Source organism: Macaca nemestrina, chromosome 7 (genome assembly GCF_043159975.1).
Source record: "Macaca nemestrina isolate mMacNem1 chromosome 7, mMacNem.hap1, whole genome shotgun sequence".
NCBI lineage: Eukaryota > Metazoa > Chordata > Mammalia > Primates > Cercopithecidae > Macaca > Macaca nemestrina.
The window spans coordinates 37,319,271-37,339,038 of record NC_092131.1 but is presented as its reverse complement, the minus strand read 5'-3'; the positions used below and the strand labels follow the sequence as shown (position 1 = coordinate 37,339,038).

The 19,768-nt window shown below is 43.6% G+C and overlaps 1 protein-coding gene and 1 pseudogene across 2 annotated transcripts in view; one reads left to right on the top strand and one right to left on the bottom strand.

The window, feature by feature from the left end:
* Positions 1-11,386, bottom strand: part of LOC105494314 (large ribosomal subunit protein eL22 pseudogene) — a 41,434-nt pseudogene extending 30,048 nt beyond the window's left edge. Inside the window, exons 1-2 of the transcript XR_011625788.1 lie at positions 10,854-11,386; positions 3,393-3,489 (exon numbers count right to left, since the gene is read on the bottom strand). The product of XR_011625788.1 is annotated as a large ribosomal subunit protein eL22 pseudogene (transcript). The remainder of the gene's footprint in view (positions 1-3,392; positions 3,490-10,853) is intronic.
* Positions 11,387-11,741: 355 nt separating this feature from the next.
* Positions 11,742-19,768, top strand: part of LOC105494315 (tetratricopeptide repeat domain 9) — a 35,963-nt gene continuing 27,936 nt past the window's right edge. Inside the window, exon 1 of the mRNA XM_011762646.2 lies at positions 11,742-12,367. Coding sequence (XP_011760948.2) covers positions 11,962-12,367 — 406 coding nt within the window. The 5' untranslated portion in view covers positions 11,742-11,961. The remainder of the gene's footprint in view (positions 12,368-19,768) is intronic.

The following is a 19,768-nucleotide window of genomic DNA, read 5'->3' as shown; positions in this document are numbered from 1 at the left end:
TTGAAGAAGGATTGGTGCCACAAGGAAACATTTTTAGAGAAACAGAAAAGGAAAAATGTCAGATAAAAATTATGATGTATTTCCACAGAATGACACCAAGTGTGTCTGCCTTTCTCACCTCCTTTCCACCTCCTCCACCACTTCCTCCTCTGCCACCCCTGAGACAGCAAGACCAACACCTCTTCTTCTTCCTCCTCCTCAGCTTACTCAGTATAAAGATGGTAAGGATGAAGGCCTTTATGATAATCCACTTCTACTTAATGAATAGTAAATATATTTTCCTTGCAATTTCCTTAGTAACATTAGCTTTTCTGTAGCTTACTTTACTGTAAGAATACAGTATGTAAAACATATAACAAAAAAGATGTGTTAATCAACTGTTTATGTGTTATCATAAAGCTTCTGTTCAACAGTAGGCTTTTAGTTAAGTTTTGGGGGAGTCAAAAATTGTATGAGGATTTTTGACTGCACAGAGGTCAGCACACCTAACTGCCCCCCGCATTCTTCAAGGGTCAACTGTACATCAGAAGTGATGATATATCATTTCCAAGACTCAGTTTTAAAAGATTATGGATCTCTTAGATCTCTTGCTCTGGGGGAAGCTGGGTACCATATTGTGAGGACACTCAGGGCCTATGATGCAGAAGATCATCAAGATGCCAAGATGTTCAGCCAATAGCCAGCAAGGAACAGAGGCTTGCCAACAATTATGTGACTGAGGCTGGAGCTGGAATCTCTTCTAGTGGAGCCTTCAGATAACGTTAGTCCTGACCAACAACTGGACTGCAACATCTTAAAATAACTTTAACCAAAACTATGCAACTAAGAGACTCCCAGAGAGACCGTGAGATTGTTTGAAAATGATAAATGATATTTTAAGCTGCTAAGTTTGGGGATAATGTGTTACACAGCTATAGATAACTAAAGTATCTCTCTAGCAATTCCGTAGGAAAAAAAGTAGTGTGATTGGCGGGATTGGGGGATTTAAAAAAGACTGCTAAAATGTTAAATGCCTGCTAATGGAAACCCAAGGTTATAGGATCAGAGTTTCATATAAAGTTATGAAGAACAAGACAATAACCAAAAAAACTACATATAACCAACAGCAGAGCCAGTCTTAGCACTTGGCCAAATAGGCTGCTGCCAAGTAGATAGAATTTGAGAGTTAAAAGTTCCAATTACCCTTAGTTAGCCTGAAATTTTACCATTAGAGATTAATGTTACTGAACCTTATAGCATCAGGTCTTTAAAGTTCTCCTGGAAGAGATTATATCTTAAAATAGTATTTATAATAGGATTATGACAGAAGACAAAAATCTAACTAACGAATGGTTCATCTGAAGAGACTTTTAATACAAAGACTATTTATAGAAGTGTGGGCATGGTTAAAGAAACCAAGAAAGAATAGTGAAGTATCCAGAGACCAGCAAGAGAGGGAAGATATTTAGGAAAAAAAAAAAAAAAAGGAAGGAAAGGGAAGAGGAGGGAAGGGGAGGGGAGGGAAAGGGAAGGGAAGGGAGAAATAAATTGTATTACCAGAACCCATTAAGAGGTAGACCCAAGGAGGAAGGCTCCCCTCCCACCCAGTTATAATAGTGACACAAATTGACCCCTGCCAAAACCTTGGTGTCAAAGCAGGGAGAAAGTGGGAATAAAATGTTAATTTCTCTTCTCTCATCCTCCAGTCTCACGTTGGTGCCTCCCTTTTGCCAAAGCTGACCCTCAATAAGAGGGTGAAGAGCCCAATTGGTACAGAGGTCAACCAGGACATAAAGCCAACAGAAAAAGACAGGGAATGGATAGCAGAGGGTGGCACAGTGTTGGAGCATCTTCAGATTAGAAAGAATCAAAGATCATCCAGGAGCATCCACCAGGCATTCTGCAGAGATCCTCTTTATTTCAGGAATACCAAAAACTCTAAGGGAGGCAAAAAGCATGGTCTTTGGGGTAAGGCAGACCTGCTTCCAAGCTATGTGACCTTGGTTAAATTACAGAACCTCTGAAAACCTCGAACTTCTTCTAAGTTGAGCCTCGGAATAACAACCTCATGGGTATGGGTGAAATTAAGTGATACACACAGAGGTGTAGAGACTGGCCTTCTCCCCAACAGGTAAGCTACTGACTTAGTTAAATATGAAAGATTCGATGCATCAGAGTCACACTGCAACCTAACTTTTCAACTAGTTAAGTGGTTCACCAAAACATCTTTTTTACTACTTAAATACCCATCGACTGAGGCCTGATGAAATACATTCTGATGCACTCATAAAAACACATACTATCTAGCTATATTTTAAAATGTAGCAGTTCTGTATACTGAAATATAGTGATTTCCAAGATAATACTTATTATTGAAGATATATTACATTGAAAGCTAGAGAGACAGATAATCTCTATCTCTGGAGTGATACATAAAAAACAAGTAAGAGTAGATGCCATTGGGAAGGATTTTGGAAGGCTGGGGCCAGGGGCGAAGGAACACGTAGTATTTTTAATATATATTCCATTATGTAGAGTACTGTTTGAATTTTTTCCCATGTACCTATACTATCCTTAAAAAAAATTAAAAAGACCAGGTGCAGTGGCTCACACCTGTAATCCCAGCACTTTGGGAGGCAGAGGCAGGTGGGTCACTTGAGGTCAGGAGTTTGGCCAACATGGCAACACCTCATCTCTACTAAAGATACAAAAATTAGCCAGGCATACTGGCACATGCCTGTAATCCCAACTACTTGTGAGGCTGAGGTGGGAGGACCACTTGAACCCGGGACGTGGAGGTTACAGTGATGGCATTCCTGCACTGCAGCCTGGGGTGACAGGGTGAAACTCCATTTCAAAAAAACAAAACAAAAAACAAACAAACAAAAAACCTTCCTTGACACCAACAGTATTTAGAGTTGGTGTCTTGTATTCTTCTGTTTTTTCCATTTATTCCACAACCATTACAGAATGCTTGCTAATATATATACTAAGTGCTTGGCTACAAAAAGAATAAGACACAATCCCTGCTTTGAAATAGCTACAGTCTAGTTGTAGAGACAAAAAAACAAGCAGATAACCATTATGCAGTGTAATGAGTATGGCTTATCTTATTTTCCTTATTTAAAATGTGAAGACATACACACATACCCAATTCCACTTAAGCTATTTTCCCACTGCAATTATCACATTCTAACAGCCTATGTTATTTATTTATTTATGATGTTTATTTTCAGTCTTCCCTCATTCTACAAAGGTGACAATTTTTGCCTTTTTTATTCATTGATCCCCAACACCTAAAACAGTGAAATATTTCAATAGAAGTTTGTTGAATGAATGTTGAATAAATAAGTGCTATGCAGTATAAAAGCATGAAAAGGGAGCTACCGGAACATAGCAGAATGAACACCAACCTTGTATATGGAAGTCAGTGGGACTTCATAGTGGAAGTGACATTTGTGCCAGCTCTTTTGGCAAATCTGGGTGACTTTGACTGGAAGACCTAATATTCTAAGAGCAAGCAAAGGAGAAATACAGAAACATGAAACACATAGGAAACGGTAAGTACAAAGGCATAGAGATATAAGAATAGTACATCTGGAAAACTAAACATATGGCAATAAACATTGGTTGTTGATAACTGTGTAAGCTGGGTGATAGGTTCTTAAAGATTCATTATGCCACTCTTTTTTGTGTATATGTTTAAATTTGTCTATAATACAAAGTTAAGAATTAATAAACTATGTTTTAATGAGTATAAAAGAATGTCTATATATATAAATCTCAGAGAAAACTCTGATTGTCCATGTGCTTCTCCCTGAAAGCAATCACTATGGCGTAGGAAGATAGAGTAACACGATGGGCTTAAGCCTGGAATAGGTACTAGCAAGTGGCGGGGTGACAGGGGCAGTGCAGGGAGCTAGAGGACACCATGATTGACAGTTCCACCCGACCACATGGAACAGGGGAAAGAAGAGTGTCCTAAGGAAGGTTGGCAGCTGATCCAAATAAATGATATCATGGCCCCAAGGAGGGCTTCAATTGATACTGGAGATGAGGCAGTCAGAGAATGGATTGGGTGGTAGGAGACAATGGAGATAGGTAGAGAGGGCTTATTTTTCTAAATAAGGTCAGGCTGAACCAGACTTTGGAATCATAGAGAAATCTGTTGTTGGGTTGGGGTTGTGGGCAGAAGGTAGAATGAATGAAAATATGAATCTCACATTAGCTACATCTGGACACACAGTACTCAAAAATCTCCTGCTTTCCCGTAGAGGAATATTTGAAGATTGAATATGGATAACAACTGATAATGAAAATGCTATAATTTTGTCAGGTAAATTTTAAGTTTGATGCAATTAGAAAAACATCCCCAAAATAGCTTTGATTTGGTTATCATGTGACTAAACCCTGAAGAGCTTAGCTTAGTACAAAAGATATTCAAATACATGTCTCACATATGCTCAAGAAATTGAGCTGAAGGAAGAGACAAAGCAGCACAAGCCATCTGTTTAGAAGGTACGCAAGCTCCAGAGTGCGTGTGGAGAGAAAGGGGCCTCCAGTCTTCCAAGACCAGTGGGTAGCAGAAGAGTCAAAGGCTCCAAAAAGCAGAAACAAGATCCAGAAGTGGGGCAGGCACAATGCTTGAAGCCTGAAAACAAACATTGTGCCTTCTACTGTTGACCATGCAAAGGTCTTTCCTTCAAAACAGTTCCACACACTTCTCTAGGAAATCTTCCAGCATATCTCAGCAGTAATGAGCTGTTCCGCTAGTGGTATGAGCCTCTAGAGGATTCACTGGGGTGTGTTCAAGGCTAGCTTGTTAGGATAGAAGAGACAGGTTTTGATGACATTGGGCCAAAGTACCATGAGTACTAGAAACTTGCCACGTGGCCCAGTCATCTTTCTCCTTCATGAGGTTCATGAAGAATCCATATATGCATGTGCCACTGACAGATGAGAAATTAAAATATCACTTTATAGTTACCTGAATAAATGCCCAATTTCTTAGTGTAGAACTCTCTTTCAAAAACAAAGTTAGAGGCCAGGCACGGTGGCTCACACCTGTAGTCCCAACACTTTGGGAGTCTGAGGTGGGCGGATCACTTGAGGTCAGGAGTTTGAGACCAGCCTGGCCAACATAGTGAAAGTCCCTCTCTACTATAATACAAAAATTAGCTGGGTGTGGTGGCATGTGCCTGTAGTCCCAGCTACTCGGGAGGCTGAGGCTCAAGAATTGCTTGAACAGGGGAGGCAGAGCTTGCAGTGAGCCGAGATCACGCCACTACACTCCAGCCTGGGCAACAGAGTAAGACTCGGTCTCCAAAAAAAAACAAAACAAAAAAACAAAGTTAGAGCAAGCAGCCTATACTAAAGGCCCACAAGGGCCTTCGTCTCCCTGTGACATACCAAGATCTCACTTTCTTTCCTGCCACATTAAACAAGATGCAAGCAAAAAATGTACACTTAGCTATGCATTTGAGGAAGAGAAAATATGGCCAGATCCCAAGGGAAGGCTCTGATTCAGCTTACCTATTCCTGCTGCATTAAGAGAAAGCTGAATGGAGGTTCATAACTCTGTTCATGTTAAACATGGATCAATTGATTCTCTAGAATCTGGTCAATCTGTAAACAACCCCTCTCTGGGAAAAGGTGAAGATTAGGAAAGAAGGGAAGGTATTGAGCCTCCTGTTGGAAGTAAATGCTCGGTGCCACCAAGTGAAAATAGCACTCAGGCAAAAGTTTTCTCAGCAAGGCAACTTAATTCTATAGAAGGATGCGTCTCATGGATGGAGCAATGGCAAGAACACAGTCTAAGCTAATTCCAATTGCCTGTTTTAAAGAGAGTGAGGGTACAAGCCAGAGTGGCAGGGTGAGTAGTTTCTGCTGGTAGGTTGGGAAGGATGGTTACAGAACAGGTGACTAAGAATGACTAAGGACAGAACAGGTGACTAAGGATGACTACAGACAAAAGAGGTGACAGAGGCTAGGAGGGGGTTCTTTACTGAAACTAGGGTCAAAGAGGCACAAAGAACAAGGAAGTTAAACTTTAAAATGGAAAACAAAGAACAGGGAAGCTAAACATACTGACATATTGGTTCTTTGAAGAGGAACTCAGAGCTCATTGTACTTAACAATTTTTCTCCCTCTTGAATTTTAAAGGGAGTTAACAGGCTAAACTTTGAAGAGGAATTTACTGTATCCTACACTCCCTTCCCTTTAAACACTTGCTCTTCAAAATGTGGTCCATGGACCAACAATATCAGCAGCACCTGACAGCTTGTTAGAAACATAATCTTGGGGCGGGACGCGGTGGCTCACGCCTATAATCCCAGCACTTTGGGAGGCCGAGGTAGGCGGATCACGAGGTCAGGAGATCAAGACACAGTGAAACCCCGTCTCTACTAAAAATACAAAAAAATTAGCTGAGCATGGTGGTACATGCCTGTAGTCCCAGCTACTCGGGAGGCTGAGGCAGGAGAATCGCTTGAACCCGGGAGGCAGAGGTTGCAGTGAGCTGAGATCATGCCATTGCACTCCAGCTTGGGTGACAGAGTGAGACTCTGTCTCAAAATAAGAAAAAAAAAAAAAGAAAGAAACATAATCTTGGGCCCCAGCCTAAATTAACAGTCAGAAAACTGCATTTTAATGAGGTCTCCAAGCAATTCATATACACATTAAAGTTTGAGAAGCACTGAGATGCTTTTTTACATTTTTAGTATTTTTTTATTTCAATCGCTTTTGGAGTACAAGTAGTTTTTTGTTACATGAATTGTATAGTGGTGAATTCTGAGATTTTAGTGTACCCATCACCGAAGAAAAAATAAATTTGGACAAAAATTTAAGTACAAAGATAGTTAAGAGCATAGATTCTGGAGCCAGATTTCTTGGGTTTAAGTCCCAGCTCCACTACTCATTAGCAGTGTAATCTCAGGCAAGACTCTGTGCCTTGGTGTCTAAAATGAGGACAACAATAGCACTGATTTCACTAAGTTATGAAGATTCAGTGGGTTATTATATGTTAAGTGCTTAACCCAATGCCTGGCACAATGTAAATACTATATGTAGGTGGTATCTATTACACATTGTACCTAAGGTAGAGTTTGTTTGTTTTTTTAATCCCTAGGCCCTCTCTACTCTCCCCTTTCTAAGTCTCTAAAGTCCATTATACCACTCTGTATGTCTTTGCATACTCATAGCTTAGCTCCCACTTATATATGAGAACATATGTTTTTTGGTTTCCCACTCTTATGTTACTTCACTTAGAATAATGGCCTCTGGCTCCATCCAAGTTGCTGCAAAAGACGTTATTTCATTCCATTTAATGGCTGAGCAGTACTCCATGGTGTATACATACCACATTTTATTTACCTACCCATTAGTCAATGGGCACACAGGTTGCTTCCACATCTTTGCAATTGTGAACTGTGCTGCTATAAACATACGTGGAGAAGCACTGAGTTTCTGACTCTTAAGTTCATGCTCAGATTTTCTGTCATTTGGGTCTTTTCTCACTTCCTAAAATAGTGCTCTGCATATGGCCAATGGTTAATGAAAGAATGTTTAAGAAATTCTTGTTGGCATTTATTTAATTCCATTTGAAGGGAGAAGACCATTTCTGGGAAGCCAGAACACGTTTACCAATGAGTGACTTAAACAGAGACAGAAGCATACTAACAACAAGCAAACAGAACAATTCTAGACATACACAGACAACTCTGTGGAGCGGGACAGATGGGCATGGTAATTCTACCCTCACTCCATGCTACCGCTCTTACTATTCCCTCCCTTCCTCGTTCATGCTTGCCTTTATCAGACCCACTACTAAGCTCTTGTGCTGAGTTCTGTCTCACACACAGGGTGGTACCACATGGGTTACATGTTTCTCATAGCCTTGTCCTCAAACCCAAAATCTAAGAGTGAGATACTGTACCATTAAGCCAGCACACAGTGGGAAAATAAAGCAATTTGGCATGTCAGTATTTCTTACCTTTAAATGGTTGTGACCACTGTGACCCAATTAATGTCTTATTTCTGACAGGAGCCAAATCCCAGGCCTGGGTCTTTATCCAACATTTGCCTCCTGTAGCCTGTCCTAAGTTATTTTAGGGACTGGTAACAACAAAAATTCAGAGTGCCCAACCTCCAATTTCTTCTCTTTGCTCTACCTGATGCAATACCTTAAAGTAAAAAGAGCCGGCGGTTGGCAAATATTTATTAATTTACTGGAGTTCTGTCATTACATTCTTATGGGATCCAATAATGACAGGATTTAATGAGCAATAATTAAAGTTACTATCTGTCGAGCACTTATGATATGCTTCACAACAACCCTATGAAATAAGTAGTAGTCCTATTTAATGAATGAGGAAATTAAGTTTTCAGAAGTTAAATAACTTGTCCAGGAAATAGTCAAGATAGAATTCCAGCTAACACTTGTCTGAGTCTAGAATCTTTTAACCACTGAACTTATATGATGTCTCACTTGTAAGATACCACTGGAAATGCACTGTGTGGGCAGAGAATCATCTACCTTCTCCAGGAATAATGTGAGGATCAAATGAGATGAAAAATGTCAAAGCATTTAGGAAAGTAAAGAAATATAAAATATAAGATATAATTTAGCACACTAAAATTGTGTCCAAATAAAAGCCCTAGGTTCTCTATAAATGACAACTGTATATGTGAAAATTTTTCACCTTTATAATTAGAGCTACCTCAGTTAATTCTATATACACTTTTAATTTATCAAATTAGAAAATATTTCTTAAGAGCTCACCCTTGGTGTTGGCAAGGAGGCGGTGAAACTAGCACTTTGCTGACGGGAGCACGAGTTAGTACAATCTTTCTGAAAAGCAAGTTGACAATGTGCTTCGAGACTTTATTAAAACTTGAAATAATGTTTTGTAAGAAAAAATAAATTTGGACAAAAATTTAAGTATAAAGATAGTTAAGAGCATAGATTCTGGAGCCAGATTTCTTGGGTTTAAGTCCCAGCTCCACTACTCATTAGCAGTGTAATCTCAGGCAAGTCTCTGTGCCTTGGTGTCTAAAATGAGGACAACAATAGCACTGATTTCACTAAGTTATTATGAAGATTCAGTGGATTATTATATGTTAAGTGCTTAACCCAATGCCTGGCACAATGTAAATACTATATGGAGGTGGTATCTATTATTTTTATCTCAGTGTTATTTATAATAGCAAAATCTGCCTGACTATAGAAGAATGCTTAGGTACACTACGGTACACTTACAATGGAATTTTTTTTTTTTTTTTTTTTTTTTTTTTTTTTTTGAGATGGAGTCTCCCCCTGTGACCCAGGCTAGAGTGCAATGGCACAATCTGGGCTCACTGCAACCTCTGCTTCCCGGGTTCAAGAGATTCTCCTGCTCAGTCTCCCAAGTATCTGGGATTACAGGCACCCACTACCACGCCCGGCTGGTTTTTGTATTTTTAGTAGAGATGGGGTTTCACCATGTTAGCCAGGCTGGTCTTGAACTTCTAGTCTCAGGTGAGCTGCCCACCTCCGCCTCCCAAAGTGCTGAGATTATAGGCATGAGCCACTGCACCTGGCCACTTACAATAGAATATTGTACAGAATATTAAAAATGAGGTTTTAAAAGAATATTTAATTACATATAATGTAAAGTAAAAAGCCCAGGAAGCAAGCCTGGGGAACATCGCATGACCCTGTCTCTACAAAAAAAAAAAAAAAAAAAAAATCGACCAGGGGTGGTGGTGTGCACCTACAGTTGCAACTCCTCACGAGGATAAGGTGAGAGGTGAGAGGATCCCCTGAGCCCAGGAGTTTGAGGCTGCAGTGAGCAATTATCATGCCACTGCACTCCAGTTTGGGTGACAGAGAAAGACCCCGACTCAAAAAAAAAAAAAAAAAAAAAAAAGAAAGAAAGAAAGAAAGAAAGAAAGAAAGAAAAGAGAACAACAACAAAACAGTAAATGAATTGTGTATATTGTTCCATACTACTTATGTTTGCTAAAAGAGCACTTTTTACAAATATAGATGCCTAGAAAACAACTGGTAGGAATTACATCAAAATATTAACAAAGAATACAACTGGGTATAGACTGGGGGGTTCTTTATACTTTACTGTATTTTCCAAAGTCTCTAGAGCAGTGTTTCTCACACTTTAATAGGTAAACAAATCACCCAGTACGCTCGTTAAAATGCAGCTTCTGGGTTAGTAGGTATGGGATTTTCAGATTCTGCATTTCTGATAGGTTCTCTTGTGATGCTGATGATATTGGCCCAAGGTCTACACTTTGAATAGCAAGGTTTTAAAGCAGCATATCTGAACCAATGTACTGGTTAACTGAGACCCACCCCCAGAGTTTGATTTCGTAGGTCTGGAGTAGGATCCTAGGATTTGCATTTCTGACTGTTTCCCAGGTGATGCTGACACTGCAGGTCTGTGAACAGCACTCTCACAACCGGTGCTCTAGAATCTTTTTTTTTTTTTTTTTTCTTAACATTAAGGAGGGGAGGGCACTAAAAAATATGTCAGGCTCCTCCATTGCCTCCAAAATCAGATCGAAATTCTTCATCCAAAAGCCCCCATAATGCAACCCAATCATTTCCTACTACTTCTCATTAGGCCATAAAATCAAACCACTATGCCCTAAATGCACCTGAGATTTCAAACATCAGGACTTCCGCTGGATTTCCTCACTCCGGCTATGCCACTTCCTTCTATTTCCTCATGCCAAATCCTACTCAGGCTTCAAGGTCCTCAAATGCTATTTCCTCCATAAAGCCTCCTGATCTACCACTACTCAAAAAGCTACCTCTCCCTCCCCTCCTTAGGGCTGCACAGCACTTTTCGTTCCTCCCCAGTGACAGACACCATCTGTACCTGGTCCAGAGACTCTCCCGGTTGGTGGTGTATCTTTGCCTGTAGACTGGGAGTTTCTTGAGGTCAGGGGAGTGACTTGCCTATCTTTGCCTCTTAGCCTTAGCAAATTCCCAGTAGACAGCTGACACTCAGAATTGACCAAAAGAAGAAAGGAATGGGACCTCCTGAGGAAGGGCACAGAACTGTCCTGTAAATGGAAACTAGACCGGACACACGCCAAGCCGATGACCCACAGTAACAGGTGCTCTCCATCTCTGATGTCTGTGATTCATTCTGCACAGCTGCGCATACACAGCGCACGCACACACAGGCTCCCAGAATACGGCGCCCCACACGCTGTACAGCACGCGGCGTTCTGGACGCCCCAACGGCCACACACACCGAGACACACCTCAGCGACAACCTGGATCCACAAAAAGGAGTCCCTGCCCCCTTAAAAATACTAACACCTTACTGCAAAGAACTAAAACCTACGGCTTGCGCCTGCGCCCCTTGTTCCCCGCCGCACCTTTTCTTGTAGTTAAGAAATCTATTTCTGCACGCATTTCGTCGCCGCCGCCCCCACCCCTACACACACACACACACACGCACTCCCCTTCCCCCTACACCTCCACCCCCCCACCCAGCCGCCTTTCAGACGAGGCGCGCCTCGGAGAGCGGGATTGAATGGTAAAAAGCGGGGCCGTCTTTGTCATTAATCCTCCCCTCCTTTGGGCCAGCCAAGCTTCTTCCGGGTCAGCGACCATCCCCGCCACCCCACTCGGGGCCACGGTCTCCCCGCAGCGCTAGCCCCGGGCCCGCGAGCACCGGCCCCCGCCGCCCGCAGGTTGCGGAGGGAGGAGGGCGGGAGCGGGCGGCGTGGAGCGGGGAGGCGGGGGAGGGGCGGGCGTCCGAGGCGGCGGCGGCGGCAGCGGCGGCGGCGGGAGCAGCCTCTGGCAGCAGCGGGGAGAATGGGAGTGCGGGGCGCCAGACCGCCGCGGGGTGTCACGGCCGCCACGAAGCCTGCGAGGCGCGGGGCCGGCGCCCGCGGCTTTTAAACCCAGGAAGGCGCGGCGGCGGCGGCGGCGGGCAGATCGCGGCGCGCACCAGGCGCCGGGGCGGCGGCCGAATGGAGAGAAAGGGCTCGGCGTCTGGGGCCAAGGGGAACCCGAGCCCGCCAGCGGCCGGAGAGGGGCAGCGGCCACCGCCGCCGCTGTGCGTCCCGGGCGGCGGCGGAGGAGCCCCGGCGCGGGGCCAGGTTGGGGCGGCGGCCGAGCCGGCCGAGCTCATCCGGCGAGCGCACGAGTTCAAAAGCCAAGGGGCACAGTGCTACAAGGACAAGAAATTCCGTGAAGCCATCGGCAAATACCACCGGGCGTTGCTGGAGCTGAAGGGGCTGCTGCCGCCCCCCGGGGAACGGGAGCAGGAGTCGCGCGCGGCCTCCCCGGCTGGGGCCCCCAAGCCCGGCCGCCTCTCGGAGGAGCAGAGCAAGACAGTGGAAGCCATCGAGATCGACTGTTACAACAGCCTGGCAGGTGAGCCGCGCCGCGCCCCCCGCCCCGCGGTCCCAGGTCTTTGGCCCGGTCCCTCCGCGGACCACTGCGGCGCTCCCGCGGTGCAGATTCTCCTGCTGTGACTGTGCTGCTCCTGGGAAGAACCTGGGAGGGAGGCGCTTTGGAAAAAGTGTGACTTTCAGGATTATGGTTTTCAAAGGCCATAGTCATCTCTTGTCCCTTCGCTAGCATACATCGTAAATCTCACCTAGAAATGACTGGATAGATAGAAGGGGACCCCGCTGGCCTGGCTATGGCTGCTGCTGTTACTGCTCACCAGTGGACCTGGGTCCAAAATGCGGAAGCAGCGCCCGGGGTGGGCCCCCGCAACCACCGCTAGCCCAGCTTTTTCCTGCGAGTGGGTCCCGAGGGAGGCCACGCACCTGTCTGCTCTCAGGTAGCATTAGCACCAGGACTTGTCCTCGCCTTTTCCCCAACTAACCGCATCCCTGTAGGTAAGATCTTGCCCAAGTTTTTTGGCCCCAGTAGCAAAGGGGAGTCTGATACCATGCCTTCAGCATCTTGAGCAAAATGGATTCCAGAATGCCACTTTCTTCTCTCTGAGCTCTGCTGGGGCTCCTGGTTGCCAGGTGAAGATCACAATCTCAAAGGAAGCTTGGTTCATGGTTGGGCTTGAACTGTGCTGCATTCTCCCTCTCCTCCCTGCCCCTTTCTCACTATGTGTAGCATCAGTCCTCTCGCCAGCTGGCTGCTAGGGGTGAAGGAAAAGGGGGCCCTTCTCTTGGGCAAAGAAGGTGTACATTCCAACATTCCCTTTGGGGATAAGGGCCAAAATCAGGCATTTAAAAAATTTTTAATTTAGGCGCAGGAATATTTAAAGTCTCTTAAAAAAGGAAGAGTCTGGCTTGTGCCAGGGCCTTCCTGTGAGAAGGTGGGAGAGGTTGGCAAAGGCAACTTGAAAAGCATTCTCTACTCTTCTCTTGCCCCATTTGGTCAACCTTCTCCGACCAAATAAAGGGAAGTTCCTCCTAGTTCCTAACATGTGAGGTTGCCTAAACTGTCTATGGACAGTTAGAGCAGGGTAGGGGTGGAAGAGTGACTGGGTGTGGCAGAGGATGGTGAATGTGTATGAAGCCCAGGCAGTTAGGGGGGTAAAAATAAATCCTGGCAATTCTGCTCTGTTCTTAAATGCAGATCTCTCTGTTCCCTCTGAGGTTTCTAGTACCAACGTACCTCTGTCTTCTCGGAATGCCATGCCCAGTCTCATTTTTGATCAGGCTACGGAGGTACTTTGTAAATTGTAAAGTAGTTTACAGACTTAAAGGATTAATAGAGTAGTAGTAGCAGCAGTTGGAGGAATGGTGGTGCTAATAGCAATACTAGCAGTAATAGCAGCAGATAAAATTGTAGTACAGCAAAAATTGACTCTTTCAATCCATTATAAGATACAGCTTGAGTCTTTTAGTTCCCGTAAGTCTCTGGCATACTGGCTGCTGCCCCATGAATAGTTAAAGGGCAGAGCAGCCATGGGTGGAGGAAGAGGCACTGTGGATTGCTAATGCGGTGACTTTGGAGTGGTAATGGAGTCTTATATTTAGTCAGTATTATCCATGGACATTCTAGGGCTGCCAGCCAGTGGCTAGCACTGCTTGCCCTCCACCCTAGACGTGGTTACATTTCCACGGTGAAATCAAAGATGTGTCCTTGGTCAGGCCAGCCCAGTCAGGGTGGGGCTGAAATCTGGACAGCTCCACCACTCCCATCCTCACCTCACACACTGGAAAACTTCAACAGTGAGAGAATGGAAAGTAGCAATAGCAGATTTCCCCTCTTCTGCCTTCTCCAGTGCTCACCACTTATATTAATAATTAATTGTGTGTGCTGTTAGGCATCCTCCATACCTTGTCTCTTTAAATCTTTATAATCTGTATAAAAGAAATATGATCATCAGTTTTGCAGAGAAAAAGCTCAAGGCTCCAGAGCCATTCTTCTCCAAAGGCAATGTTCTTGTCATCATACTTTGATACACAAAGTCAGCATCCTCTGGTCCTCTGTCTCACTTGAGCCCAGGTTCAGGTGGGCTCCAAAGCCTTGCACTTTGGAAATTCCTTTGGGAGATCTCAGGCCTGGTAACCAGGAGAAAGAAATAGAATACTTTGATTCAAGGCTCTAACTGGCTATTTCCAGATGTCAAGTTTCACAAAAGAAAGAAAAGAGTGATTATAAGCAAAGCAGTTTTGTCAAAACCAAAATCTGTATCCTGTATAGAAAATTGAGCTAGGAGGATGGTTCCACTTAAAAGTCACTCTGGGGAGAAGTAGAAGCCTTATGTTTGTTTCCTTCAGGGCTATGTATAAAATCAGTGATGACTATTTCAGAAGTCCTAGCTAATAAGAAAATATCCTTTTTGGTTAGATTACAAAATAATCAATGCCTGTAATATGTATTTTCTTTTGTAAAATACTAAAACATTTAAAGAAGAAAATACACAATTACCTGTAATCCAGTTAGAAACCCATTGTGGTGTATTTCCTTCCTGTATTTTTTTCTGTGAATAAATGTAAACAGTTTACAAAGCTGAGGTCCTTCTGTGTATACAATCAGGTATCCTGCTTTTAATCCCGTTTACTTATGTCAGCAGCATTTTTCACATTTCGTGAAAATATTTTCATGAAGATTATTTTAAATGGCAACAGAAAAGTTTTAATATGTATTTATACTTCTCATTGGCTAGAAAGAAAGGAAAGATGATCACTGGTATTGCTGTTAGAGCCAGAACAGTGCAGCATGGCCCATGAGATATCTTTTCCCCTGTGTGCCTGCCAAAAGGAAGGAGACCAGCAACTGGAGGTTTATTCTGGAAGAAAGGCAGTTGACCCTTCCACCAGGGTTGCAGCACCAGCTGAGTAGCCCAACAAGCTCCAGGTTCTGGGACCGTCTGAATATATTTAATCAAGGATCTGTCCTCCTTCTACACAAAGCTGTGTATGGAGAGAGAGGACTGGGTTTTAGGAGGAAGTTGGACTACTAGCCCAGAAGTACCTGGAAAATTAAGCTGTGTTGCTAAGGGCATCGCTGCTCCAAACAAGAGGTGGTTATGAGGCTTCTGGAGTAAATCTAGGCTCAGTAAACCCTTGTACTCCACATGGAAGCCTCCAAAAGAATAGCAAGGGGACAGCTAGGATGTGCTAAGAGATGTTGGTCTAAAAATCCGTTTGGATGACTTGAGGGGACACATGAAAGATGTGCAGGCAATTTGCAAACGGCTCCAGGCTGTGGTCTCTTCTGGCTGGGATTTCTTTTTGGTTGGAAGGGATCTGACCAGTTGTGCTGGGCCCCTGGATGTGATTTTTGTGTATCTTATTTTCCAAGAAATTCAAAGAAATAGGTGGGGAGCATTCTGTTTCTACAGAATTTCAGGTGATCCTGATACAATGCTTAGAAAAGATAGCCTGACCTTCCTGGGGAGACATAGGAATCTGATCTTTACAGAGCCTACAGAGGAAGCATGTATTGGCCTGTTGATGGACTCTTCTTGACATTGAACAAGATACAGGACTCCCCTGGGGCCTTGGAATGTTCTGTGTAGGACCCTTTGAAGGGCAGAGCCTTTTGCCCTACATTGGTTCCTGTGGGGCTGTGGTGGCCCTAGCTGAAGTATGATCAAAGGGATATAACACACAATGATTTTGCTGGTATCTTCAAATGATGTTCAAGGCCAGCAGTAGAGATGGAAATCAACAAACCATGGCATTGGACCTGAAGGCTAGGAGCTGTGTCTCTGTCCCTGGGATACCTTGTGACCTTGGATAAGCCCCTGCCATTTTATTTTACCTTCATTTTCCCATCTACTGAGAGCTATGTTTAGGAGATTTTTGTTGATCTTACCAAAGGGGCACCTAATATCCATTGATCCCAATTGAAGCCTTGGGATAGGGATGTGGCAAGGCCTAGAAGGAAGTCACACTGGGAAAAGGCCTGGGATGGTGCTGGTTTGAAACAAGCTTTTCAATGCTTGTGGACATGTCTTAAAGCCATGGGATCGGAGCCAGCCACATAATTTGCAGGGCCCAGCGCAAAATGAAATGTAGGACTCTTTGTTGAAAAGGCAGGCAGGAAGTGTCGCTGACGATCCTAAAAGATAAAGCTTTTTTCTTTCATTCTTTCTCTCGACTTGACATGGTGCTTTGTATTTGCTATTTAATGTCATTGCAAATAAAAAAATTTAAAAATTTAATTATTAGCATAGATTTTACTATTCTTTATATTGTGTGGTGCCAGTTTTAAATGAACTTACAGGAACACTTTACTTATATGAGGAATTATAAAAATTATACAATTTATACTTCTGTAGCTCCTACATGCATATGTATTTATTCTTACTAGAACAGTGGAAATGCTGCACCAAATAAACTGAACTATTTTTATTTCCCTTTTTTATATGTGTACTTTATATGCATACTTCATATGTGCACTTTCTACCAGGCTTTCAGATGAGCCAGGAAACGAAAAGGGACTACACGTGACCCTACCCTTTCCTTCTGTGTCATCATTTTCAGCATGAGTGGTTGGCTAATATGGGAAAGCAACATAGGTAGGAAAGGATATGATAGGGTTCCTAGATTATTTGTGTTTCTGAGAACTTTTTTTTCCACGTTTGAAGCCATTTCTAGTTTGAATAGAAAGAATGGCCCTTTGGGACTGGCAGCATATTCACTTGGTTATGGGCGTAATTAAGTCTTGATGAACTCTCACGCATCGTGGGGCTCCTAGAATTCTTTGCTCATGGGGCATCGTGAATGCTGTATGCAAATGGGGCAGCAAAGAGTGGCATTGTGCCCATCTTCTCTGTCCCTGCTCACGCTGTGTTGTCCCATCAGACTTCACTTAAACAAATCGCAAGCTTAAAGATAAAGCGACTAAGAATTTCAAGAAGGCAATAGCAGGTTATTAAATGAAGTGCAGGTTCCTTCTGAGTGTGTGGCTCTATGCAACAGCGCAAGTTGCCCACCCTTGAAGCCAGCCCTCCATGGGACACCAGAAGATGGCTGGATGGATGCATCTGAGGTAGACAAAATTGGATACAGACTCTAAGGCAGAGGCTAAGAACAAAGGGTATTCAACAGATGTTGGTGTAAAGATGGATGAATTACAAATTTAAAAACTCAGTCAGGAGTTTTTAAAAGGAGGTCAGGGGCTAGAGACAAGCAGTAACCTTGCAGTCAGAGGATGAATTCCTAGGGTAAGGACTGGTCAAAAGGAGGGAAAAGAATATAGGCCTCATGCTAAGATGCTCAGCCAAGATCTTGCCATCCCAATGGGAAAGCTTGAGTGGCTAAGCCGCTGTTAACCTGGGGCTGTTCCTTAGGTAGCCCCTTGACCAATAAATCTTAAGGATCAGGTAAATGGGACTTGTAATACCTTCTTCCAAGGAAGAAAGTGAGAACTGAAACTTGCAGAATGCTTTCAAGGAAGGTACTGGGAAGAACATTACAAATTTAGACATTGGGCTGAGTTCCTAAAGTGGATTTGGAAGCTCCTTAGTCCACCTCCAAGGGAAATAAGTCAGGTGGCTTTTAGCCAGGAACTCTTTAGGACATCTTGAAATCAGAGTCCCTACAGCCAAAATACATGGGAGTGCCCCCTCCATGGCAAGGAAACTCAGCTGCAGAGCAGACAGGAAGGCCAAGATGTGGAGCAGCCAAAAGCAGCTCCCAGAGCTTTCACAGGTTGTGGGTGACCTCCAGATTCACTATAAGGAAATCCTCTCCTTACAGCTGTTCTCTTTCACCACCAGACTGTGCCTACTCCAGACAGCTAGGATGAAAACTGAATGTTTCAATCAACCAACTAGAGATTTCCTAAACGCCTTTGGGAAGGCAGATGTCCATGTTTGGAACAGAATTTTCCATTTCACCCGGATGAATAGGGTGGCCCAGGCCCAGGCACGGAGCAGCAACTCTAAGATCTAGCTCGGACAGTGGTACCAGACTTAAAAAAGCCAAAGATAATGCTACAGGGATTAAAGGAGTTTAGCCTACCTTGTGGCATTTATATGGCCTTGGAATTATTCATTAGCACTGTAATGCTCACTATCTTATACAGACATACAGTGTCATATCCCCACCAAAAGTATGAAGTGGTACTAACAAGCCCAAGATTTCTGTAAAAATCAGAATTTTGATTTTGGATTTGGATATGACCCCAAACCCTTCATAGGTGCGTAAATTCCCCTGTCAATACTACCAGCTTGTCATCCCACATGAGCTAGGCATTTCCAATGATAGGGATATTCACCACCATCTGAAGCAAACTTTTTGACAACCACCACCACTACCACCACCAAAACAACTATAATAATAATGGTATCAGTAATCACAGAAAGGATTACCATGATGAGCCCAGCACATAGTAGATGTTCCACAAATGTGTTTGAAATGAATGAAAATGCTTGTCCCAGTATCTGTCTCTTGTTAAGGATCCAACAAATTCAATAATTCCATTAATGTTTATTGAGCACTTATTATACACCAGACCCCAGGCTTGGGGGCTGGGTATACAGCAGTTAATATGAAGGACAAGGTCCCTGCCTTACATGAACTTACATATATATAATTTCATTTGATCTATACAACTCTGTGAGACAGAAAAGTCAGCCTTGGAACAGTTACATTACTTGCCCATGGTCACATAGTGGTATGTAGCCAACTGGGATCTCTCAACCACTGGGGCTGTAATTCCAAAGCCTGCAGTCTTAGCCATTCACCCTACCACCTCCGTCTTTAGGGGTTTCTTCCTTAGATACTAAAACTTGTCTCACTGAAATTTCTTTTAATCCATCAATATTCTACTCTTTGAAACAACACAGAGTATCATCTCTGTAGCAAAGACAAGCTTTGACATTTTTAGGGTAACTGTCTTGCCCATCTTCCAGTCTTTCCTTCTGGTGGTTAGACATCCTTTTACTGCGAATGTGCCTTATGTGATTAGGACTCCCATTCCATGGCCATCCTGGGTGGTTAAGGGGAAAGTGTCCTGTGTTCTGAAACCAGGTCATTGTTTCCCTAGGTCCTCCCATGTCACTAGGAAGGTGACCTGAATTTGTATGGACAGTGGGGAGTGAGAAGCCCCGTGAGTCATAATTTTTAATGAACATAGAGACTGCAAAATCCCCACCCATCCCCACTCTCCTCTTTTCTTCCTCCCTTGCTTTACGGTGTGTGAATTCCAGTTAAGAGGTCTTGAGAAATCGAAGTAGAAATGTGAAGACTAGGAGTTCATTTCAGCCATTAAAGAATTGGGCTGAGTTCCTAAAGTGGATTTGGAAGCTCCTTAGTCCACCTCCAAGGGAAATAAGTCCCTTGGCCAGGCACGGTGGTTCACACCGGTGGTCCCAGCACTTTGGGAGGCCAAGGTGGGTAG